The 25,447-nt window shown below is 52.3% G+C and overlaps 1 protein-coding gene and 1 long non-coding RNA gene across 6 annotated transcripts in view; one reads left to right on the forward strand and one right to left on the reverse strand.

The window, feature by feature from the left end:
• Nucleotides 1–1,700: 1,700 nt before the first annotated feature.
• The window catches only part of TESC (tescalcin), a 63,914-nt gene continuing 40,167 nt past the window's right edge, over nucleotides 1,701–25,447 (reverse strand). The window contains exons 1-7 of one of the 4 annotated variants that reach the window (XM_082355787.1): nucleotides 17,404–17,467; nucleotides 16,060–16,140; nucleotides 10,097–10,236; nucleotides 8,373–8,434; nucleotides 8,168–8,275; nucleotides 4,241–4,288; nucleotides 1,701–1,948 (exon numbers count right to left, since the gene is read on the reverse strand). In XM_082355787.1, coding sequence (XP_082211913.1) covers nucleotides 1,871–1,948; nucleotides 4,241–4,288; nucleotides 8,168–8,275; nucleotides 8,373–8,434; nucleotides 10,097–10,236; nucleotides 16,060–16,140; nucleotides 17,404–17,426 — 540 coding nt within the window. In that variant the 5' untranslated portion in view covers nucleotides 17,427–17,467 and the 3' untranslated portion in view covers nucleotides 1,701–1,870. Of the gene's footprint in view, nucleotides 1,949–2,008; nucleotides 3,121–4,240; nucleotides 4,289–8,153; nucleotides 8,276–8,372; nucleotides 8,435–10,096; nucleotides 10,237–16,059; nucleotides 16,141–17,403; nucleotides 17,468–25,447 lie in introns of those variants that run through there. The other 3 variants (XM_082355786.1, XM_082355788.1, XM_082355785.1) reach the window with 3 other exon arrangements.
• LOC309611388 lies at nucleotides 10,259–16,047 on the forward strand. Of its 2 annotated transcripts, XR_014234500.1 has the most exons (4): nucleotides 10,259–10,588; nucleotides 11,708–11,780; nucleotides 13,472–13,610; nucleotides 14,757–16,047. It is a non-coding gene; the product is annotated as an uncharacterized lncRNA (long non-coding RNA). The 2 variants fall into 2 exon arrangements; XR_014234499.1 differs by having other exon boundaries at nucleotides 10,259–11,780.

The following is a 25,447-nucleotide window of genomic DNA, read 5'->3' on the forward strand; positions in this document are numbered from 1 at the left end:
CAGATCTCCCCACGCCAGGCCTTTCTAGGTTCCCTCTGTGGGCTGCCGGGCACCCAGGGGTGTGAGCAACTGATCCCAGCAGCAGGAGAAGCGGGGGTGGGGCGGGAGATCACATCCCACTTTCCCACCCCATTGCCGGCACCTGGAGGGTAAGAAGCACAGCCTTGGCCCTGACCTACTGCTTTGAAAATGTCAAAATATTTGTGGAATTAAGCACAAGTCTAAATAAGAAGCAGATTCTACTGTGTAGCACAGGGAACTACATCCAATCTCCTGGGATAAACCATAATGGAAAATATTAAAAAAGGAATATATATATATATATATATATGTATAACTGAGTCACTTTGCTGTACAGCAGAAATTAGCACAACATTGTAAATCAACTATACTTCGATTTAAAAAAGTTAAAAAAAGCAGCAGAGCTCTGGAAGTGACTTCAGACCTCTCTCTACTTACCAGAGATGTGGCCGCGCTGCCCATGGCCGCCTGCCTGTCAGGCGCATCGTGGAGACTGGTGTTCCTCAGGCACAGCTGGGGTCGGAGGCCCAGTCCGGTCCACCGCACGCTCACCGGGGTGGGATGCCCGCGCCAGCTCTGTCTAAATGATGAGGGTTTCCCAGCTCCACTGCCGCCCTCAGGACACCTGCTGGCTTTTAAATACTGACATTAATCTCGTCCTAAGCAACGTGTGCACAACACAGCTTTGGGGGGCGGATGTCAGAGGAAGGACCATCATGACTGCCTCAGGGAAGGGAAGACCAGGTGCTGGGCGTCGGATGAAGACTCCAGGGGGCGCCTGTTACATTCTGAACCCCAACATGTGGGTATAAGATAGATAAAGCACACTTAATATCAAAACTGAATTACAAATTCAAGAATGCAAACAATAGCAATAGCCAATTATCAGGGGAACTTTCCTGGAAGGCTAGGAAGGTGCCTCCCGGCGAGTGTGGATGAAGCAACTACCAGGAGGAGGCCTGGAATGTCAACAGTGACCAGTGACCACGGTGATGGCAGCTCTCCCGAGCGAGTCAGCAGGTCACCAGGGCACCACCGGCTGCCAGCCCTCTGCTGACTCATGGGCCACTGCCACCAACCGAGATGAATGACCTTTGTTTCCTCCTCCCCTCAGACCCCACTGCCGGAAGGTGACAGCCGGAGTTGTGGGAGATGCCACCTGGGGCAGTCACCTCCCCTGCTGCTGCTGCGCTGGGGACAGTGGAGTGCTGACTATGCAGCCGGCCCCCATCCTGAGGAAGGGCCGCAGGGCACACCCCACCCGTTCCCCGCCGCGCCCTGACCGCTGGCGGCCCCAACACCGCGGGGCGAGCTCGGGCACTCACTGCGGCTGGCTCAGGCTCAGCTCCTCTTGTCTCCTCCTTGGGTCTGAATATCCGGTCACGGCACCAAGGAAGCCCCACCACCCAAGTCCCTGCCCCCATGGAGTGAGGGGCTGCTTCTCCTTACTTCCCTGCCGGGGCCTGAGAAGGCGGGCAAGTTCCCAGCACTCAGCAGGGAAAAGAGCAAATACTTAACCCAAAATAAACCAGAAAGGAAGGAGGCAATAAATCCCCTTGCAGACCAGCCTCTGAAGACTTGCTGCTGCGGCTTGCTCCTCGCTCCCCACCGTCAGCCAGCCTCGGGCCACCAAGTGGCCAGGCCACGTGCATGGACGTGGGGAACAGACAGGAGCCACGTTCATTAACAAACCCTTTTTCTTTTTTATTGGAGATAAAAACAGCAAAGCCCCGTGTACCATACCCTGCAGGAAAAAGAGGTGAGCGAGGAATGTTGACTGTTTACAAGAGCTGCAGCAAAAGGGCCCCCGGGGGCCTCGCTGCCCGGGCTCTCCGTGGGGGAGGGGCAGTCAGTGGCACAGGGCGATGGTTTCCATGTTAAGGAAGCGGACGTGCATCTTTGTCTCGATGTCTATCCCCTGCCAGATCTGGAACAGACGGAGCAGTGTGAGCGGGCATCCCCACCGGGGTCCTCGGCCACCTTCCCACCCGCCCTCCTCCGCCACCCACTGAGGAGCTCCCGCAGGTGGAATCCAGTGCGAAGCGTGGAAGAGAAACTTCCATCTGCCTTTTTGCTGGTTAATTGGGCTCTGACATTTGGATTCTTTCTGGATTGTCACAGCAAGTTATTATTAAGTACTGAATCCAAGCTCTTAGCTGAAGTCACTTGAATCCCACCCACCACTTCAGGCTCTGTGATTTTCATGCAAATTCCTTAACCCCACACTAAACCACCTTTTCACCAGAAAAATGTCGAGACCACCACCTGTGCTGCCCATTCACGGAATGTTCTGGGGGCTCCAGGGGAATCATGCACGGAAGCGGTTTATAAACTGTTAAGGGCTGTGCAATTATAAGGTTTCTTTAAGCCATCATCATTAATTAAAAGGTCACAACAGTTAGGTCTTTACAACCTCCCAGGGATAGGAGGTCACCATGTTCCAGACAGACAAGCTCATGCCCAGGAAAGGTACTTTCTGCCAAAGACCACATCCATCACCACATACCTGCTATTGGCACTGCCGTCACGGTCCATCCTGGCTAGGGCCCTAGCGGACACTCAGGCCACCAGACCCTGTATCTGCCACACTAGGAAGCCCCAGAGCGGGCAGGACTGTGCGCTCGCCAGCTCCTTGGCCACTCGGGGCCCAAGAGGACCACGGATGGAGAAGTGGCGGGCAGGATGCGAACAGGAACGGAGGGACGTGGTGGGCAGTGACTTGTCACTGTCTCCCTGCTTATGTAAGAACTTCAAACTGTCAAGCTGTCACCCTCAACATCTCCAGGGACAGCCTTGAGGCTGGGGAAAGCAGAGCCCTGTGGGCACCCAAGTGGCAGGGAGGCCTCAGCACGTTTCCTGCCACTGTCACGTGCCTACGGTCCCCCAAGTGCTTTCCTTGTTAGGTGAACAAGACGTTCCCAGGAGAAGGTACCTGGATGCCAGGGTGGTTTCTGCCAAAGGCCGGGTGATGCCAGGTGGCAAGAGGCTAGTTGTGGGGCTCAGAGAATGGGATGGGCCGGCTGGTCAGGAAAAACTCCCACGGTGCAGAGGCAACGGGCTTGGGAACACTAGAGGCGGGGCAGCGGCGGGGGCGGCCTTCTGGGGAAGAAGCTTGGTTTCTGAGGCCAAAATTGGATTTCATCCTATCTTCTGGCTTAAAGCAGCCGTCCCTCCTCCCTAAGCTTCCCTGGCCTCCCTGATCTTCTAACTCCTTATTCTGGTTCTTGCTTGAGTGTCATCACTTTTCTGGAGCGCAGACCTCAGAACAAGCCAAGGTGACCTGTGGCACAAACGCCAACTCAGCCTCTCCCAGTCTGCCTGCCCTGCCCAGCCCTGGGGGCGGCGGAGGGTGGTGCCTGTCCTCCTCCGGCCCAGCAGGCCCTTTGGGTCTCTCCCTCAGGCCCAGGTCTGTGCCGCCCGCCCCCTTCCTCTTGCCATGACTAGCCAGGTTGGCGGCGCAGACTTTGGGGGAGCGCCCGGCTGAGCTGCCCCTCAGCTCACCAGAGTCCCCGGCCCCAACCCAGGCACAGGCCTGCTTCCCTCGGGCCACCCGGAGAGTTGGCGGCCGGCCCGGGAGCCACGCTGGGTATCGTTCCCCTGACTTCCTATCTTCCTCGCCTCCTGGAAGGGGCTCGGGGACACCGCTGTTGGGATGCTCAGGGCCAAAGCACGGGCAGAGCACGGGGGGCTCGACTCCTTGCCACGGGGATCTGCCTGTCAGAGCAGCGAAGGGCCCCAGTTCCCAGCCTGCGAGCAGGCTTGTAGCAGTGAAGGCTGGGCGAGGCCTGAACGTCCACTAACAGGGGTGGAAGGTGGGCAGCCAGACAAACAGCACGGACTGCGAGGCCCAGGGCAGAACCACACGCGGTCAGCACCAGTGTGTGCTTCCGTGAACAGCAGGTCTCGTACAGGCACAGAACATTCCAGAACCCTGGTTCCAACTGTCAACAGGGTGCTTCTGAGAAGGGGGACCAGGGACTCGCGGGGGCAGAAAAATGGAGTTTTCCTCACAGGCCCTTTTGCACTTGCTTAGTTGTTCTGACTGTATACCTATCATCACCCTTCCAATAAAAATAAGTAAAACCAGTTTAAACTATTTTAAAGGCCACACCCAGGCTTGACCCCTTTCCACAGAGACGCCCATCTCCTCCTGACCAGCAGGGTCCCCCTCAAACCCCCAGCACAGCCCCCGTGCCCACCCCTACCCCCAGGTACCCACCTTCAGGAAGTCATCGAAAGTGATGCCCTCGTACACCTGATCAGGCTCCTGGGGACAGAGTACAGGGTGCAGTGAGGGGCTTCTGCCTGTAGACTCTCCATCTTCCCCCCACCCTGCAACACAGAAGGCTGGGGCCATTTAGGGAGAATCATGAGAATGGGGAGAACATTCTGGATTGTTTGCCTCCAGCTCGAGGCTGTTGGCCCTGAACTCCAGCGTCCCCTTCACTGGCTCGATGGTGGGACGGAAGGTGGTGCAGGCTCACCAGGGCCCCACCCACGCCCCCCAGGGAGGACAGAGCAGGCGAGGGTGGGAAAGGAAGAGGTGGGCACAGAGGCAGGGCTCGCTCCACCCGGCACAGCCGCCTCCCGCCACTTCCCAACAGTACGCCCACCAGCAGACACCTCCTGCCATCTCTTAGTCCTGCCTCCTCAAACCAGCCTTGGTAAGACCAGTTCTGGGCCGACCTGCACTCCAGACACTGGGGAAAGGGCCAAGTGAGTCACCCTGATAACATCTGGCCCAGGGGCCTCCCACCTACCAAGTCACTGGCAGTGCCAGTCTCCGCACACACACGAGATGATAAACGGAGCTCCTGCCCCTGATGCTGCTAAGACCAAGTCCCCACGGCGCCCTTTGTGACAGTGAAAGCTGGGCTGACACCCCACTGCCCATCAATACAAGACCAGCCAAATAAATCGTGGTCGCCCTGGCTATTGGTTACCACGAAAAAGGGGTTGATCTAGACCTGCTGATATGGAAAAGGCTCCAAGATACATACACGGCGGAAAAAAACACACAAGGAGCAGAAAGATGCCTGCAGATTCTGCCCCCCATCACGAAGCAGACGGCCGCCACCTGCCCCGTGGACCTGTGGGGTCAGCATGGGGGAGAGGGAGCCGTTGCAGTTCAGCGCCATTCTGTGTGAATCGGAACCGAAAGACACACGTGTACACGTCGGCCTGTGTCAGGAAAAACACCATCAAGGGCAGTTCCCTTTAGGGAAAAGGACCAGGGCCGATGGGAGGAGGGCCAGCAAAGACGCACTTCTCTTTCCGCACCGCTCGGAAACTTGTTCCTACGTGTATTTAAGAAAACATCGGCAGGCGCTCTCTGAGCGTTGGCCGTGTGCACTTTACAAACGTTATTACCATGAACTGATGCAGACCTCACAACAGCTCCCAGAGGTGGGTTCTGTTCTTAATCTAATTTTGGATATACTTTTTTTTTTTTTTTAGATTTTTTTTTTTTGAATGTGGACCATTTTTAAAGTCTTTATTGAATTTGTTACAATATTCCTTCTGTTTTATGTTTTAGTTTTTTGGCCGAGAGGCATATGGGATCTTACCTCCCCGACCAGGGATCGAACCCGCACCCCCTGCATTGGAAGGCAAAGTCTTAACCACTGGACCGCCAGGGAAGTCCCCTGGATATACTTTGTAATTTTATGAAAAACACCAATTTTTTAGAAGGCCTGGGCCAGCCCTGTCCCTAGGGCTGTCCGCTCTTCCTGCCCAGGGGCACAGACAGAAGTGGTCGCCCACTCCCTGCCAGGGACCCCGGGTTCCTAGGGTGGCGAGGGGAGCTAATTATAGATAAGGCCCCGCTGGCCCAAGACCCGGGCTGGACGGCGGGCACCGGGTGGAGGGGCTGCAGGGTCAGGGCAGCGCCCTAGGCTGAGACCCCAGCACAGCTGCCCCAGCCTCCAGCCACAACAAGGCTTTCCAGGGAAACACCCCGGAAAGAGCTCACTGCCGCAGTCGACAGCCGGCTTCGGAGGTCTGTTACAGTGGGGCGATGCGTCATTTGTCTTTGGCGAGAGGTGCTGGCAGAAATGTTAAGCGTCCTTGGAGGCCACAGGTATGAACTGACTCGGCCACCCCTCACCCTGCGCCTCTGTGTTTATCTGGTAGACGATCACACGAGAAAATATTCTAAGAGCACAGAGAGGATCCGTAAGTAAAGAAAGATGCACACGGTGAGCGGGACACACACCCGGGAAGCCGGCACAGACTCCCGGAATGCCCCGGCTTCTAAGGTTGTGCAGCTTTTATGCAGATCAGCAGCTGCCAGCTGCCAACAATTTTACTACAGCAAATTAAGAAAACTGTCGCCAATTGAAACTGGAGTGGGACGGGGAGCAATTTAACGAAGGAGAGTGTCATTAAATCAAATGGGAATTTGGCTCGGGCAACCCGGCAGCGGAATCCCCGCGCTCCCCACCGAGGTCACCGGCCCTTTTCCGCGGCAGTTAATTGGCTGAGAGGGGTGGCTTCGCCAAAGCCAGAAGCCTCCCCCTGGGCCCCCGAAGCAGACAAATGAAATACAGGCCAAGAAAGTGACCTCAGACCCCGCCCCTGGGGGCAGGCCCGGGCCCGCCATCTCCTGATGACAGGCCTGGGCACAAACAGCAGGTTCCAGCAGGAAAACACCCCTCCATCTGGGCTGGGGTCACCCCAAAGCCATGATGGTGTCTGGGGCTGCAGCCACTATAAATACACAGGAGCCAGAGGGGACGGCCCCAGGGGGACCACCCGAAACCCTCAGGGAACAAAGTCCACGGAGATGGTCACGTGCCTGCCCGCACGGCTCCCGGGGGCTCCGAGCCCCTCCGTCAGGGGCTGTCTGGACTGGACTGGACCCGGCCCTGCAAGAGTGAGTCCACCGAGCGCAGCAAAAAGGTCGCTGCCCCCAAAGTCCAGAAAATTCTTTATGTCCCCACCAGTGAAGCAAGGTTACAAATCTATGAAGTGATGCACGTGAAGAAGCCAGCACGGTGCCTGCACACGCTGTGTGGTCACCCTACAGGTGACCCTGGGGGCACCTGGCTGCCTGGAGCCTCCAGGGGGCGCCTGCCAGAGTCCGTGCCTCCCCACCCTGACGACAGCGCCATCTGAGCACAGAAAAACCGGCAGTGACCGCTCATACGACGTGCCAGCCACCACTGCCCTGACCATTCGCTCCTGTGCCCCTCTGAGCCAACGGTTCTGCACTGGGGGTGACTTCGCCCCCCCCCCCCGCCCCAGGGACATGTTGGTTGTCACGACTTGGAGGGTGTGACTGGCATCCAGTGGGTGGAAGCCAGGGAGGCTGCTGAACCCCCTGCAACCCCAGGACAACCCCACGTGTCAACAAGGCCGGGCAGAGAAACCCTGCTCTAACTCACCGACGTCACCCCAGGCCCGACAGCACGGTTCCAAGAAATGACCCAGCCACTTCTACGCCAGTCGGACCCTGACAAGCCTCAGCTGTGTCCAGCTGTGGTCCAGCTCCTGCTCACGTGGTCCCACCCGCCTTCCTCCCCATCACAGCTCGAGCCCGGCCCTCCGCCTGGGCCACCGTAGCAGCCTTGCAAGTGCCTCTGGACGAATCCTCTCATCTCTGTCAGCAGGGGGCCTCCCGTCCTGTCAGCACACAAGCCCTGATGGCCCAGCCCCTCTCCTCTGTCTCATCTACACGTCACCGCCCCCGCTGCTCTCAGCTCCTCGCTGGACCCCGGATCATGGGCCCTCAAGAGAGCTCCCTGCTGACCCCTGCCCTCCAGGCCACAAATCCCCTCATTAATAATTAAATGAGAGCAAGCCCGGGCTGTACGCCGACCGGGCCTGGCACTGTGCCAGGCGCTGCCCGTGGGCCCGAGGAAGCTACATAGTGGGGTCTATAGCCCCCAAAGCCCAGACTCCCCTGCTTGGCCCGACCCCCCGGGGGTTGGGACGTCGGGCCGGTCTTCTGGGGGGACAGGAAAGCAGCGAGAGGCCTCTGAGCAGTGGTCGGCGCCAGGCCCGGTTAGAGTGGCGAGCAGGACACGCACAGTCTCTGCCCGCTGGGGCCTTCCAGAAACACAGACTAGTGCCGGGGCACGGCACAGCGGGGTCAGCAGGGGCAGGGGGAGGGGGGATCTGGGGGCCCGGACCCGGCAGCTCTCACCATCCGCCCCACGCAGACGCTGGCCGCCTCCATCATGGCCCCGTCGGCGATGGAGCGCGCAGACTCCTTCTCGATGTGGGGGTTTCCGGAGAGCAGTTCCTCGACCACCTGCCGGTGGAGCAGAGATGCCGTGACCTCGGGCCTCCATCCCGGCTACAGGGCAGGGGAGGCGCTGGGGCCCCGCCGGCGCGGGAGCATTCTTTACATTTCGATACTCTTCCAGGGTGATGCGGCCGTCGCTGTCTGAGTCATACATGTGGAACAGAACTGGGGGTGGCAGGGGGGAGAGAGCGGCTGAGTCAGGCAAGGTGGAGGGGAGCCCGGGTCCCCCTGCCCCCCAACCTTTCCCTACCTCAAACTGAGCAAAAGACCCCAGTAACGGGAACCTAACTGCCAAAGCCACAGGGGGCAAGGGCAAAGGCCATGGGGCCAGACCGACCACTTGCTGGTGGGTGACCTTGGGTGAGTGACCTAACTTTTCTGAGCCTCAGCTTCCCCATCTGTAAAATGGGAGTAACCACACATCTGCCTCATGGTGCTACCAGGTGAGCTAAGGCTGGTGGACCAGGGCCAGCGACCGCCTGGCACACTGTGAGTGCAGATGATGTGATAGTCTCATTAACAGGAAGCCAGATCAGTGTTATTTCAAAGTGTCATTCCTGACAGACCCAAGAGGGTGGCTGTCATCCCAGGCCTGTGGCAGATCATGGACCCGGCTGCCTACATCCTGCCCCTGGCTGATCCGAGCCAGCCCCTGATGGTACGAGGGGCATTCACACCTGCTCTGGTTATTTCACTCTCAGTGACATCACGTGGTCCCTTTACTGACATAACTCAGCATCCCGCAGCCCAACAGAGCCAGGAGCTGAAGGGGAGGTGACCTCTCCGCCCCCTGGCTCAGCCTCAGGGAGCCTCAGGCACACAAAGTCCTCGGCCCTGGCACTTATCCAGCCTGGCGCTGTGCAAACATCTCTTCCCCTCATCCTCACATGACCCCGTGAGGCCAGGGCTGCCCTGAGCCCATTTCACAGACGGGGCTGCCAAGCTCACAGAAGCGAAGGCATTTGCCCGCAGCCACCCCATTAAGGGAGGGGCAGCTGGGGGGTTGAGCCAGAGTCCATCCCATCCCACAGCCCTCACACCCCTTGACCTGGCCCTTGGAACAGTGTGGAAGCCGGGCGGACACCAGGCATCACCACCCTGCCCCCAACAGCCCTCAGTACACGTCCAGTCCTGAGCTAAGTATAGCCCAAGTCCCGTGTTTACATGTCCCTGAAGACGCTGCTGCCTCGGGTGGGATGGAGAGGGATGCTGGAGTCGTGGGAAAGTGCACGGGGAAGGGAGGTGTGACGCAAGCCACCCTGGGACTCTGTGCCATCCCCCACCAAGGCCGATCCCAGCTAAACTTGCTCAGAGCCCAGGGCCAGCAGAGGCTCCTCCAGGACGGACGAGCCCCACAGAGGCTGCCCCGTGAAGCTGCGTATGGTGGCCGGTCATGGGCCAGGGAAGGGAAGAAAGGAACTTTCAGGAAGCACCCGAGATCTCACCCAGCCTCAGCATCACCCCTACGTTCAGTCCTCATCCCCACCGTCAGGTTCAGGGTCAGACAGCTGCTTAGTGAAGGGGCTGGATTGAACCAGGTCTGTCCAAACCAAGGGCCTTATTAACCTTTTCCAATCAATGACACCTCCTTCTGTTCCCAGAAAACCACCAGCTGCTGAGAAGTGTCAACAAGGAGGCGGCCATGGAGCAGCCTCGGAGGAGAGGGAGGTGCAAATGCCACCCTCTGTGTGTGCAAATCGGGACCAACCTCCCCAAGGCCTGGGCTGGTGCTCCCTGACCCTCCCCACCCCGCCCTGGGGGCGCAGCAGGACTCAGGGACACACAGGCGGCCAGGTGCGCACTGGGGAGGGGCCCTGCGACACCCACATCTTAGCTTCTCTTTCCGGCACAGCTGCACCTGCTCCTCATCCATGGTGGTGTCGATGGGCCGGAAGTAGGACATGATGGTCAGAAAGTCCTCGAAGTTGATCTCGTCAGCCAGGCCGCTGGGCCCCTTGCGCAGGTTCCTACGGGAGCAACGAGGGGGTGTCGGAAATGCGTTAGAAACAGAATCTCGTCCTTCTGCTACCAACAGCCCTCGAGAACCCGGCCCTTCTGGGCACACACTTCAGCTACGATGGCTGCCCAGCCTTGGGTTCTGTTTCCCAACAACCTGCTCGTGGGGGCCCCGGGCCCCAGGGCAGTTTAGTCCAGCCCCTCCCCGGCGCTCCCCCCACTCCCAAGAGATCGCCGTCTGAGGGCCTGGGGGGAGACACGGTCAACTGCACAGCTGCTGGGATGGAGGGCTGCCCGGGCAATGCTGCGGTGCACAGAGCTGGGCACTTAAACACGGGGAAACCGAGGCAGTAATTCACCCAGGTACGTCTCCTGACCCTTGCCTTTAGATCGGGGGTCAGCGAACTGCAGCCTGGGGGCCAAATCCCACCTGCTGTCTATTTTTATATAGCCCATAAACTAAGAAGGGTTTTTATGTTTTAATATGGTTGAAAAAAATGTTGGGAAAGAAAAGAATAGCATCTCATGACAAGTGAAAATTCCATGAAATTCAAATTTTGGCGTCCGTAAATAAAGTTTTACTGGCACACGGCCAGGTCCATTGATTTACATAGTATCCGTGGCCGCTTACAAGCTACAGAGGCAGAGTTGAGCAGCTGTGACAGAGACCATGTGGCCCGCAAAACATAAAATATTTACTCTCTGGCTTTTTAGAGAAAGTTTGCCAATTCCTGCTATAAGCTGTTTAAAACTTGAGTACAATGATCAGTTGCAGGCAGCTCTGAGTCATGTTTCCTACCAAAGTGCAAAACTCGCCAATGACTGCAGGTTTTCTAATAGATCAGGGCAGGTTTTCTAATAGATCAGGGCACAGAATCCCAGTGTGGCCTGCATCACACACCTCCCTTCCCCGTGCACTTTCCCACCACTCCAACATCCCTATGGATGTGCTTTTCTGCAGGGGCAAGAAAAGGGCTCACGTTCCAGGCGGGGCTCAGGGAGAGAACCCAAGGCTGGGTCTGCCCTGTGCCTAGCACACGGCGGGTACCCAGCAAATGCGTGAGTGCACTGAAAAGCCACTGGGTGAGGGTCCTGGCAGAGAAGAAGAGTTGAGAAAACAGCTTGGAGATGACTCCAACCAAACACGGGCTCCTGACCCACTGCTGCCAAACCCTCATCACTAACTGACTTCCGCTGGTGCAGGTGGCCATTGGGCTGATGGGCTGAGGGTCCCTCTGCCCTCACTGTGCATCCTTGCAAAGAGACAGTTCTCAGCTGGCCCGGGATAACTAACAGTCAGGGGCTAGTGCTTGTCAAATGCATTTGGGTCCCACCTGGGGTTAGGACCATATCTCGGTTTAAAGGAATACATTTGAGGTTCTCTCTCTAGGGGCCCATCCACTCCTTTTCAAATACTGCCCCTGAAGTGTGCACCACACTTCACAGTTTAGAGACCTCGCTATTCCCAATCTTCCATTCCAGGACATTTTCCAGACAGAGGTGGCTCCCAAGCCTGGAACAGGGAAGGTGGATCATGAAACAACAAATCTGAGAGGTAAGGCGAGATCTTCTCCTGGACTCAGGAAGCCTAGCCTTTGAGTGTTTTTTCTCAATCTTCCCGGAAATCTTCTATATTACAAAGTTTTTCCACTGCTCCTCCAGGCAGATTTTTAATAATCTCAGAGTTCTTGCTGTCAGAGGCACAGTCCAAATTTACAGGGCGTAAAAATATCCCCAGGATTTAGCGGGCTCCTCGGAGGTACTTTTCGCTGTGTTTGGGTTGCACGTCCTTCTCAAGGGGTTCAGGCTGCAGCGAGAGGGATGACAGTGAGCTCGGGGGACACGTGATAAACCCCGGGGCAGGCTGGCCACGAATGTGTCCTTCTCAGGGAAGGTCGAGACCTGGCTGCCTCAGCATCAGGACCTGATTCAGGGGCTAGGCATCCCTTCTCCTCCGAGTGTCCCCGGGAGGTCCACATGGGCCAGCATCACGGTCTCTAAAGGTGACCACAATGCAGAGACCGAGGAAACCCAGACACGGCACCTAGAGCCAGACCCACGTGCACTCCAGACCACTTCCACAACGGAGCACCCAAGACCTGGGTCGGGGGACAGAAGAACAGGGGCTACATCCAAATCTGCAGCCCAGCACGAGAGCATTCGTTCTGCAAGGATGCCTGATTCAGAGCAGTCTTCTCGCTTCCTTAACTCTCCGATGACCCTGTAAGGATCAGAGCCCTTGGAGGTGGGGACAGACCCAGCTCAAACTGCCCTCCAAGACCAGCTTCTTGGTTCAAAACGTCTTAGGAAGCAAGGTGGACGCTGGTATTTCTTGAAAGGAAAATCCCGTCTCCAGCCCCTCCTCTGAGTCCTCCCCCACCTCCTTGCTGGAACTTATAGGACGAGATGTAAGGATACATAGGCGCCGAGCTGTTCTGGGTCCAGGCTAGGGAAGCCTTTCCTTCATCCTCCCCTATCTGGTGACTTCTGGGCTGCTCACCGACTCACCCGGGGCCTCCCTTTCTCCACACCATGTCTCTAAGCAGCCGCCCCAGGCTGAGGCCCCAGGACCCCCAGGGGAGGCTCTCGCCATCCCCTACTGGCCACTGCCCTCCCTCTCCGGCTCACTGTCACGCGTCATCTTCCGATAGCAATTCCCTAGAGCAGGTGCCTCGTGAGCTGCCCGCACTGCAGACCCAGGAATCCCTTGACTCCGTCCCCATCCTATCCAGTCAATCTCCAGTTTCACTCCTCTGATCTCTCCGGGATTCCCTCCTCGTCTCTCCTGGGACAGCCTGGTCCAGCCTCCTCCATCTCAATGGGCACACCACATGCAGACAGAATGAGCTTTGCAAAAAGCAAATCAGACTCTGTCGCTCCCCTGCTCGATGCCCTCTGGGAAGCTCCTCCAGCTCTTGGGGTGACCCCCAAGCCCCCAACCTGGTCTCCCAGGCCCAGGAGATTTGGTCCCAGCCGCCCAGCTCTCACCACCCCTTCCCAGCACACTCCCCTCCCCAGGGGCCCAAAAGTTTGTTTCAATGTCCACCTTCTAGGCACTCAACGTTCCCTGATCGACTAAGGCCCCTTCCTCCATCCTTTAGGTGCCACTGCACCTGCGCCGCCCTTAAGAGCTCTGTCCTAACCTCAGATGCTCCAAGTACAGTAGGGGGTCTCTCCTGCCTCTGACTGTGGACTCAGGGCACGCCTTCTTGTCCTCTGGCCCCTGCCCACGCACTGTCCCCTCAGCAGAGGCAGCGCTCATGGAGAGCGGCCCGACAACGCCTGAATTCCACCCTAAGAGCTGAAAACGCAACTCCTGGATCTGTTCTGGTTTCCACAGGGGACAGCTGAGTGCCAAGCCACCTCAGGCCAGATTTGTTTTTTGGTTTGTTTGTTTTATAAATTTATTTATTTTTATTTACTTTTTGTTTATTTTTGGCTGCATTGGGTCTTCGTTGCTGCACGCAGGCTTTCTCTAGTTGTGGCGAGTGGGGGCTACTCTTCGTTGCAGTGCGCGGGCTTCTCATTGCGGTGGCTTCTCTTGTTGTGGCGCACGGGCTCTAGGCGTGCGGGCTTCAGTAGTTATAGCACGCGGGCTCAGTAGTTGTGGCACACGGGCTTGGTGGCTCCGCGGCATGTGGGATCTTCCTGGACCAGGGCTCGAACCCGTGTCCCCTGCATTGGCAGGCGGATTCTTAACCACTGCATCACCAGCAAAGTCCCCAGATTTGTTTTAAGGAATAATTACATACAGTAAAAGGCACATATCTAACGTTTGGACCAATGTGTTCACCTGAGAAACCCACCCCCCAGTCAGGATACCAGAGGTTTCCCTCGGGCCCCTCTCCAGCCCAACCTGTCTCCTCCTGGGCTGGCGGTGAGAATGGAAGAATCAAGCCCTTGGCCCTAGGTGGGCCCCACAGGCCCGGGGCAAGCAGGGTTTGCCAGGACCTCTGGGTGTCATCCTCTCCTCACCTTAGCACACCTAGTACTGCAGGAGACACCAGCCCCTCTAGCTCCAATCCACAGAAGGCTGGGTCCCCGGGGCCCGGCCAACTTCACAACTGGCCCAGTCTCGTCCAGCCGTTTGGAAACAAGCCTCACAGACACATACATGCAGGCACGTGTATATACAGACACATGTAAGGCATCACTAGGCTCTGGTCACCCTGTACCATCTTCTTGTGACGCCTCCAACTCCAGGCCCCGACACCCATGTCGTCTCCACGTTTGGGGGCCGCATCACCGCTCCCCCTGCCACCTCCCCTCTCCACCACCTGCCAGCGCCCCCAATCCTGCTCTGCCTCACTGCCCACCCAGGCCTCCCTCTGGGATTCCGCAGGCAGAACCAGGATTAAAAAGGAGCTGAGGGCCCTGCCCACCCCGCACCTCTCACCATGCTTGGCCTCTCTGTGCTCCAGCCCGGCCCCCTCTGCCACTCGCACCACTCCCTGTGCCACAGGGTCTTTGCACGTGCAGTTCTGGTCTCTCTCTGCTTTGCCTAGTTAACTCCTGGGCACTCTCTCCTCAGGTCTCACCCCACAGGTCCGGGAGGAAGGCCTCTGCATTTTCTGGGGCAGCCTGAGGACCCCGTAGCCCCAGCCCGTGAACAGGTGAGGCCCGGAGTCTTGCTCAGGGCCCTGCAGCCCTGGCAGAACCAGAGCTGGGCGGTTCAGGCTCGTACAACTTGAAACCCGTCTGGCAGTCCCCACCCATGATACGACCTCAAGGAAGGGACATGCCTATTTCTGCCAGTTCTCCCTGCTTCTCAGAGATCTCTGCAGACACAGGGTGTCAGGCCTGGGCCCCTGGTGTGTTTGTCCACAGGTTCTGGCAGCCTGGAGAGGGCATGACCCCCTCCCCCCTGCACCTCTCCACCAAGCCTCAGACACAGTGATCTCCATGCGGATATGTGAGTCTTTCAACTCCGACGACACTAAACGTTTGGGGACGTGAGCTCTGGTGTCAGCCTCAGCTTTGGGATACTGTCCATGGTGCCTCTCTCTGCCTCAGTCTGTAAGCCAGGGTGCTGAGCATTAACGACAGCTACCCTGGCTCTTTAACATACCTCAGCTCAGCACAGCCTCACAGCAACCCTGAGAGGCAGGTGCTATTATTACCTCCGTTCTCTATGTGAGAAAACCGAGGCAGCCTCCAAGAGGGGCCCCAGTGATCCTGCCTCCTGGTATTCATGCCCCATGTAGTCCCCTTTCCAAGTGCGAGGTGACCCAGTGACTTCTGATGAGGACAATATAACAAAAGTCATGGCATGTTATCTGCAAGATGAAGTTACCAAAAGATGGTGTTTTCCATCTCAGGTGCCCAATCTCTCTCTCTCTCATTGGAACATCTTACTCTGGGGGAAGCCAGCTGCCAGGTGTGGTAGCCCTGGTGACTGGTCCATGAGATGCCTCCAGCCAACAGCCAGGAGAGTGAGCTCGGAAGCACAGCCTCCCCCAGTCGAGCCTTCGGGTGAATGTAGCCCCAACGGACCCACCCTGAGCCTGAGAACCCAGATCCCTGACTCTCAAAAATGGTTAGCCAATAAATATATATTGTTTCAAACTTCTAAGTTTGGGGGTAATTTGTTACACAGCCATAGCTAACTAATACAGAGGCCTAGAGAGATTGAGTGAGCTGTCCCAAGTCACCCAGCCATGAATCCAGGACTGCCAGACCCCGGACCTGTGCTTGTAGCTCCTACCTGACAAAGCCCCCTCTTCTCTGTGTCAGCTTAAGGGGCTGTTCCGAGCACACGAGTCATGCAAGCAGTTACAAGGGCAAATGCTCCCCCAAAGTCACCCACCATCGGCAGTACCAGGAGAAAGGCCCACCTGTTGTCGAAGAAGGCACGGACGATTTTGGATCGGATCGGGTTGAGCTCCAGGTCAGGGATGTTGTTGAAGTTCTCCTTGCTGGGTACCAAGGAGGGGGCACACCGGGAAAAGAGTGAGAAAAGAAAGCAGACGTCAGAGAGCATGTTCATCACTTCTCAAGCTGTGTTTTTTTATCCTGAGCAGACTCCACGAGAACAGTCCAGAATGAGACAGGACTGGAATATGCTGCACCAGTCTGTCTCCTCCTCTAACCTCTGGACTGGCAGGACCACAGAGGGTCTGGAGGCTCAGAGATGTCCCTGTGAATCTGATAAACGTCCTAGACATCCACCCCCAGGAAGATGCAGCGACACAAGATCTGCACCCCATTCCGAGGGGTCAGAGAACCCAGGTAGGGAAACCCTCAGTTGGCCCTTCTGGAATCAGAGAAGCAGGATGCTGGCTTGGAGCTTTGGAAGACAGTGTGGCAGGTCCTCAACAAGTGAGAAACATGGAGTTACCATGTGACCCAGGGATTCCACTCCTAGGTATATAGCTGGGTATGTCCCTAGAGAAATGAAAACATTCATCCACATAAAAATTTGCCCATGAATATTCATAGAAGCATTCTTCCCAACAGCCATAAAGTAGAAACACCCCAAATGTCTGCCAACAGATAACTGGATAAATATGGTCTATCCATATAAGAGAATATTATTATTCAGCCACAGAAAGGAATGAAATACAGATACAGGCTACAACATGGACGGACCTTAAAGACACAGTGCTAAGTGAAAGAAGCCAGACACAGAAGACCACATAGCGTATGATTTCATTCATATGAAATGTTCAGAATAGATCAATCCATAGAGACAGAAAGTAGCTTAGTGGTTGCCAGGGGCTGGGGGATTGGGAGTGATGGGGAATGGGAATGGTGTCTAAAAGGTATGGGGATTCTTTTGCGGATGATGAAAATGTAAAATTGACTGTGGTGATGGATGCATAACTCTGTAAACATACTAAAAGCCATTGCATTGCACATCTTAGTGGGTGAATTGTAGGATATGTGAACTGTATTTCAGTAAAGCTGTTTAAAAAAAGAGAGAGAGAGAGGGACCTCCCTGGTCGTCCAGTGGTTAAGACTCCACGCTTCCACTGCAGGGGGTGTGGGTTCCATCCCTGGTCTCCCTGCTCGGGGAACAAGATCCTGCATGCCAAACAGCAGCACGGCCAAAAAAAAAGAGAGAGAGAGAGAGGAGAGACGCTTGCAGGAGAGGGTGAATTTCAAACACAGCCACTCTGTTGCTGGGTCCTAGAGGCTGTGAGTTTGCAGGCGTGGAGGCAGATAAGTCCCTCACCTACCTGACCTTCCCGCATAAGGCCATCCTTTGTTCTCGGAATCTGCTTCCAGCTCCCTGGACTTCAACGGGCAGTGGCCTTGGAAGGGACCCAGGGCACAGGCTGGTAATTCCGGAGAATAAGGGGGCACGCCCAGTGGGGAGGAGGAGGAAGGATATTAGCCACTTAAAACGAGGATGTCCAGGGGCCCTCAGATTCAGAACTCGAAACTAGCACCAACCCATGCTGGGAAGGAGGAAGTGCCACATATACGGAGAATTCAGCACTGTCAGAGTTGGAAGGTTCTGTAATCACACAGCTGACCCCTGTCCTGCCCCCACCTTACAGATGGGGAGGCTGCGGCTCAGGGAGGAGAAGCAGGACCTGCCTGGGGCCCGGACGCCTCCGTGTTCTCTCCATCTCTGTGTGTTTCAGCCTCTCCCCATCCCCCAGTGCTCCCAGCTTGGCCCGCTTGCAGCACTTGGCCAAACTCAGGAGCAGGCATCAGTGGACGCCAACATTTTAGATTCCTGACGGCCCAGTTCTAAAGGGGGCGACACAGAGCAGCTGGCCTGCAGCAATGGAGTATTTATTTGGCCATAAAAAAGGAATGAAGTACTGACCCATCCTACAACACAGATGAACCTCAAAAGCATGAACCTTATTTCACCACTTAGCAGTGAAAGAAGACACACAAAAGGCCACATAGTGTATGATTCCATTTATATGAAATGTCCAGAATGAGCAAATCCATAGAGACAGAAAGCAGACTGGTGGGTGCCAGGGGCTGGGGGATAGTTAATGGCTCGTAGGCACAGGGCCTCTTTTGGGCGTGATGAAAATATTCTAAAATTGATTGTAGACTTTAAGTGGGCGAACTGTGTCGCATGTGAATTATATCTCAATGAGGCTGTTTTAAAATATCCCTAAACTATTTTTAAAAACCAAAAAGCAAAGAACCACTGCACTATGGCTCCATCGATATAAAGAACAAAAAGTGAGATGCTAACCTGTGCAGGTTCACGGTCAGCTGTCTCCGGGAATGGTGACTAGGAGGGAGCATGTGGGGGCTCTTGGGGCTGAGGATGTTGTGCTCTTGCTCTGGGTTTGGGGCCACGGGTGTGTTCAGTCTGTGAAAGATCATCTCACTGCCCCCGTCACTTTTCTCCATGCACATGACAGTCGCCCCACACTGGCACAGGCCCCCATCCTCCCCTTCTTCCTGGTGAGTGGGAAGCAGCCACAGGAGGAAACAGACAGAAACCCCAGAGCCCCCAGGATGGGAACAGGTCAAGTCAAAGGGGCCACGTGGAGCTTGAGAGGGGATCTGGGGAGAAGGGAAAGGAAGCGAGCAGCTGCTAGTTAGCACGAGACCCCCAAGCCCTCTTTGGCTTTCACTGGCCAGGGGTCTTGGCTACTGCTAACTCTTCCTCAGCCTCAGTCTCCTCATCTGTGAAGTGGGCACAGCCTCTGGAGTCAGACTTGGGTTCTACCAGCTCTGCTACCTGGGACAAGTGACTTAGCCTCTCTGAGCCTCCGTTCGCTCCTCTACACACAGGAGCCTCAGGCGGCTGTCGCTCTCAGCACGGTGCCTGGTGAAGAGCAAGGGCTCCATGGATGGAGGTCTTCAGGCATCCGAGAGCACGGGGACAGGACTCTCGTCTCCACAGCACCACATCCCAGCACCACATCCTCAAGGCCTTGCACAACTGAGGGTTGCACAGGGACTCAAATCACGGCGTGTGGACCGAACAGCTGAGCAGAAGGGACGGCGGGTGTGGGCAGGGCACCTGACCCCCAGGCTCTGCTCCTTCCCCAGGCATCCACACCCTTTGGTGCCCCCAGGAGTCCTCAGTCTGCAGATCCTTGGAGAGCATCGCAACCCCGCTCTGCCTTGCCGAGTCCTGGAAGGGGCTCTCAGAGGAGTTTTGTCCCAGGGCTGCTGGAAGGACCACATCTGGGGACACGCCTGGGAAGTAGGCTGGTTAATTCCCCAGGAGGGAACAGAGGCCAAAAATGGGGAAGCTGCAGGTTCTAGGGGGACTGGGAGACACCCGGTCCCCATGCTTGTGAAGGTGGCAGGAAGGGCCCCCCTGGCACCATGACATCCCACAAAGGGCCAGAGGGACCCTGGCTGACTTGGGTGGGAGAGCAGACAGCAAGGTCCCAGGAGGAGGATAGAGGCAGAAGGACCTCGAAGAGCCCGACTGTGTGTCTGGAGGAGAAAATTAACAACAAAAAAGAAGTCTGACCTCCCACTGACAGAGGTGAGACAGATGCCAGGAATCGAACTGGGGACACAGTGTCTTTGGGTCCTGGCCGCACAGCCCCTGGCAGGTCTGTGCAGGTGTCTTTGAAGCCTAGCTGCCTTTCTCCATAAGCTAGAACCACACTGTCCCTCCCCACGGGCACCTTACTGACTCTCCAAGCCTCAGTTTCCTCATCTATGAATTGCGTACAGACCAAGCACCACCCCCCAATATCAAAGGGGAAGTGAAGTCAAGTACACCTGGGGGCCGGTCCAGGCTCCACTCCTGACCAGGCATGTGGTCCTGGGTGAGCCGCTGCATGTCCCAGAGCCTTGATTTCTCATCTGTAAAATGGAGATTGTGGAAATATCCCAGCAGGATCATGGGGTTAATGAAATGATTAAATGAGATAAACACAGGTAAGGTGCTTAGCATAATGCCTGACACGCAGTGAGATTGTCATTTTAAAATGATGATGATGATGATGGTGATAATTATAACAGCAGCTGCAGCTAACCTTCTACGTACTCCCAAGGTGTCAGGTACTGTTCTGAGAGCTCTACATTATTATCCTACAAGGTAAGAACATATTTCCACCTTACAGATGAGGAAACCGAGGCAGAGAGGTGAAGAAATGTCTTACTGCTAAGAACGACACCCCTGACTTAGGTGGCACATGGAAGCTCCAGCCCGGAAGCAGCTTCTCCTAAGGGGCGCGGGGAGGGGGACCAGGACTTTCCTGCCAGGATCTTTTGTGCAAAGGCATGTGGATGGGAGAACCACCTGGTGCAAGTAGGGAATTCTTGGGAATTCCCTGGCCGTCCAGTGGTTAGGACTTGGTGCTTTCACTGCCATGGCCCGGGTTCAATCCCTGGTTGAGGAACTAAGATCCTGCAAGCCACGTGGTGCAGCCAAAAAAAAAAAAAAAAAAGCAGGGAGTGAGGGCAGACAGCAGAAGCAAGAAGAACTACAACCCTGCAGTCTGTGGAACAAAAACCACATCCACAGAAAGACAGACAAGATGAAAAAGCAGAGGGCTATGTACCAGATGAAGGAACAAGATAAAACCCCAGAAAAACAACTAAATGAAGTGGAGATAGGCAACCTTCCAAAAAAGAACTCAGAATAATGATAGTGCAGATGATCCAGGACCTCAGAAAAAGAATGGAGGCAAAGATCGAGAAGATGCAAGAAATGTTTAACAAAGACCTAGAAGAATTAAAGAACAAACAAACAGAGATGAACAAAACAATAACTGAAATGAAAAATACACTAGAAGGAATCAATAGCAAAATAACTGAGTCAGAAGAACGGATAAGTGACCTGGAAGACAGAATGGTGGAATTCACTGCTGCGCAACAGAATAAAGAAAAAAGAATGAAAAGAAATGAAAACAGCCTAAGAGACCTCTGGGACAACATTAAACGCAACAACATTCGCATTATAGGGGTCCCAGAAGGAGAAGAGAGAGAGAAAGGACCCGAGAAAATATTTGAAGAGATTATAGTTGAAAACTTCCCTAACATGGGAAAGGAAATAGACACCCAAGTCCAGGAAGCGCAGAGAGTCCCATACAGGATTAACCCTAAGCAGAAATATGCCAAGACACACAGTAATCAAATTTGCAAAAATTAAAGACAAAGAAAAATTATTGAAAGCAGCAAGGGAAAAATGACAAATAACATACAAGGGAACTCCCATAAGGTTAACAGCTGATTTCTCAGTAGAAACTCTACAAGCCAGAAGGGAGTGGCATGATATACTTAAAGTGATGATAGGGAAGAACCTATGACCAAGATTACTCTACCCGGCAAGGATTTCATTCAGATTCAACGAAGAAATCAAAAGCTTTACAGACAAGCAAAAGCTAAGAGAATCCAGCACCACCAAACCAGCTCTACAAAAAATGCTAAAGGAACTTCTCTAAGTGGGAAACACAAGAGAAGAAAAGGACCTACAAAAACAAACCTAAAACAATTAAGAAAATGGTAATAGGAACATACATATCAATAATTACCTTAAACGTGAATGGATTAAATGCTCCAACCAAAAGACACACGCTTGCTGAATGGATACAAAAACAAGACCCATATATATGCTGTCTACAAGAGATCCATTTCAGACCTAGGGACACATACAGACTGAAAGTGAGGGGATGGAAAACATATTCCATGCAAATGGAAATCAAAAGAAAGCTGGAGTAGCAATACTCATATCAGATAAAACAGACTTTAAAATAAAGAATGTTGCAAGAGACAAGGAAGGACACTATATAATGATCAAGGGACCAACCCAAGAAGAAGATATAACAATTATAAATATATATGCACCCAACATAGGATCACCTCAATACATAAGGCAACTGCTAACAGCTATAAAAGAGGAAATTGACAGTAACACAATAATAGTGGGGGACTTTAACACCTCACTTACACCAATGGACAGATCATCCAAAATGAAAATTAATAAGGAAACACAAGCTTTAAATGACACAACAGACCAGATAGATTTAATTGGTATTTATAGGACATTCCATCCAAAAACAGCAGATTACACTTTCTTCTCAAGTACGCATGGAACATTTTCCAGGATAGAGCACATCTTTGGTCACAAATCAAGCCTCAGTAAATTTAAGAAAATTGAAATTATATCAAGCATCTTTTCTGACCACAACACTATGAGATTAGAAATCAATTACAGGGAAAAAAATGTAAAAAACACAAACACATGGAGGCTAAACAATACGTTACTAAATAACCAAGAGATCACTGAAGAAATCAAAGAGGAAATCTAAAAATACCTAGAGACAAATAACAATGAAAACATGACCATCCAAAACCAATGGGATGCAGCAAAAGCAGTTCTAAGAGGGAAGTTTATAGCTATACAAGCCTACCTCAAGAAACAAGAAAAATCTCAAATAAACAATCTAACCTTACACCTAAAGGAACTAGAGAAAGAAGAACACACAAAACCCAAAGTTAGCAGAAGGAAAGAAATCATAAATATCAGAGCAGAAATAAATGAAATACTAACAAAGAAAACAATAGCAAAGATCAATAAAACTAAAAGCTGGTTCTCTGAGAAGATAAACAAAATTGATAAACCATTAGCCAGACTCATCAAGAATAAGGGAGAGGACTCAAATCAATAAAATTAGAAATGAAAAAGGAGAAGTTACAACAGACACCACAGAAATACAAAGCATCCTAAGAGACTACTACAAGCAACTCTATGACAATAAAATGGACAAACTGGAAGAAATGGACAAATTCTTAGAAAGGGATAACCTTCCAAGACTGAACCAGGAAGAAATAGAAAATATGAACAGACCAATCACAAGTAATGAAATTGAAACTGTGATTAAAAATCTTCCAACAAACAAAAGTCCAGGACCAGATGGCTTCACAGGTGAATTCTATCAAACATTTAGAGAAGAGCTAACACCCATCCTTCTCAAACTCTTCCAAAAAATTGCAGAGGAAGGAACACTCCCAAACTCATTCTATGAGGCCACCATCACCCTAATACCAAAACTAGACAGATACTACAAAAAAAGAAAATTACAGACCAATATCACTGATGACTATAAATGTAAAAATCCTCAACAAAATACTAGCAAACAGAATCCAACAACACATTAAAAGGATCATACACCATGATCAAGTGGGATTTATCCCAGGAATGCAAGGATTCTTCAATATATGCAAATCAATCAATGTGATACACCGTATTAACAAACTGAAGGAGAAAAACCATATGATCATCTCAATAGATGCAGAAAAAGCTTTTGGTAAAATTCAACACCCATTTATGACAAAAACTCTCCAGAAAGTGGGCATAGAGGGAACCTACCTCAACATAATAAAGGCCATATATGACAAACCCAGAGCAAACATCATTCTCAATGGTGAAAAACTGAAAGCATTTCCTCTAAGATCAGGAACAAGACAAGGATGTCCACTCTCACCACTATTACTCAACATCGTTTTGGAAGTCCTAGCCACGGCAATCAGAGAAGAAAAAGAAATAAAAGGAATACAAATTGGAAAACAAGAAGGAAAACTGTCACTGTTTGCAGATGACATGATACTACACATAGAGAATCCTAAAGATGCCACCAGAAAACTACTAGAGCTAATCAATGAATTTGGTAAAATTGCCAGATACAAAATTAATGCACAGAAATATCTTGCATTCTTATACACTAATCATGAAAAATCTAAAAGAGAAATTAAGGAAACACTACCATTTACCATTGCAACAACAAGAATAAAATACCTAGGAATAAACCTACCTAGGGAGACAAAAGACCTGTATGCAGAAAACTATAAGACACTGATGAAAGAAATGAAAGATGATACCAACAGATGGAGAGATATACCATGTTCTTGGATTGGAAGAATCAATATTGTGAAAATGACTATACTACCCAGAGCAATCTACAGAGTCAATGTAATCCCTATCAAATTACCAATGGCATTTTTTACAGAACTAGAACAAAAAATCTTAAAATTTGTATGGAGACACAAAAGACCCTGAAAAGTCAAAACAGTCTTGAGGGGGAAAAACGGAGCTGGAGGAATCAGACTCCCTCACTTCAGACTATACTACAAAGCTACAGTAATCAAGACAATATGGTCCTGGCACAAAAAACATAAATATAGATCAATGGAACAAGATAGAAAGCCCAGAGATAAACCCACGAACCTATGGTCAACTAATCTATGACAAAGGAGGCAAGGATATACAATGGAGAAAAGACAGTCTCTTCAGTAAGTGGTGCTGGGAAAACTGGACAGCTACATGTAAAAGAATGAAATTAGAACACTCCCTAACACCATACACAAAAATAAACTCAAAATGGATTAGAGACCTAAATGTAAGACCGGACACTATAAAACTCTTAGAGGAAAACATAGGAAGAACACTCTTTGACAAAAATCACAGCAAGATCTTTTTTGATCCACCTCCTAGAGTAATGGAAATAAAAACAAAAATAAACAAATGGGACCTAATGAAACTTAAAAGCTTTTGCACAGCAAAAGAAACCATAAACAAGATGAAAAGACAACACTCAGAATGGGAGAAAATATTTGCAAACAAATCAACGGACAAAGGATTAATCTCCAAAATATATAAACAGCTCATGCAGCTCAATATTAAAAAAAACGAACAACCCAATCCAAAAATGGGCAGAAGACCTAAATAGACATGTCTCCAAAGAAGACACACAGATGGCCATGAAGCACATGAAAAGCTGCTCAACATCACTAATTATTAGAGAAATGCAAATCAAAACTACAATGAAGTATCACCTCACACCAGTTAGAATGGGCATCATCAGAAAATCTACAAACAACAAAGGCTGGAGAGGGTGTGGAGAAAAGGGAACCCTCTTGCATTGTTGGTGGGAATGTAAATTGATACAGCCACTATGGAGAACAGTATGGAGGTTCCTTAAAAAACTAAAAATAGAATTACCATATGACCCAGCAATCCCACTACTGGGCATATACCCAGAGAAAACCATAATTCAAAAAGACACATGCACCCCAATATTTATTGCAGCACTATTTACAGTAACCAGGTCATGGAAGCAACCTAAATGCCCATCAACAGATGAATGGATAAAGAAGATGTGGTACATATATACAATGGAATATTACTCAGCCATAAAAAGGAACGAAAATTGGGTCATTTGTAGAGACGTGGATGGATCTAGAGACTGTCATACAGAGTGAAGTAAGTCAGAAAGAGAAAAACAAATATCGTATATTAACGCATATATGTGGAACCTAGAAAATGGTACAGATGAA

The sequence above is a fragment of the Balaenoptera borealis genome (assembly GCF_965194805.1).
Source record: "Balaenoptera borealis genome assembly, chromosome: 14".
Lineage (NCBI taxonomy): Eukaryota > Metazoa > Chordata > Mammalia > Artiodactyla > Balaenopteridae > Balaenoptera > Balaenoptera borealis.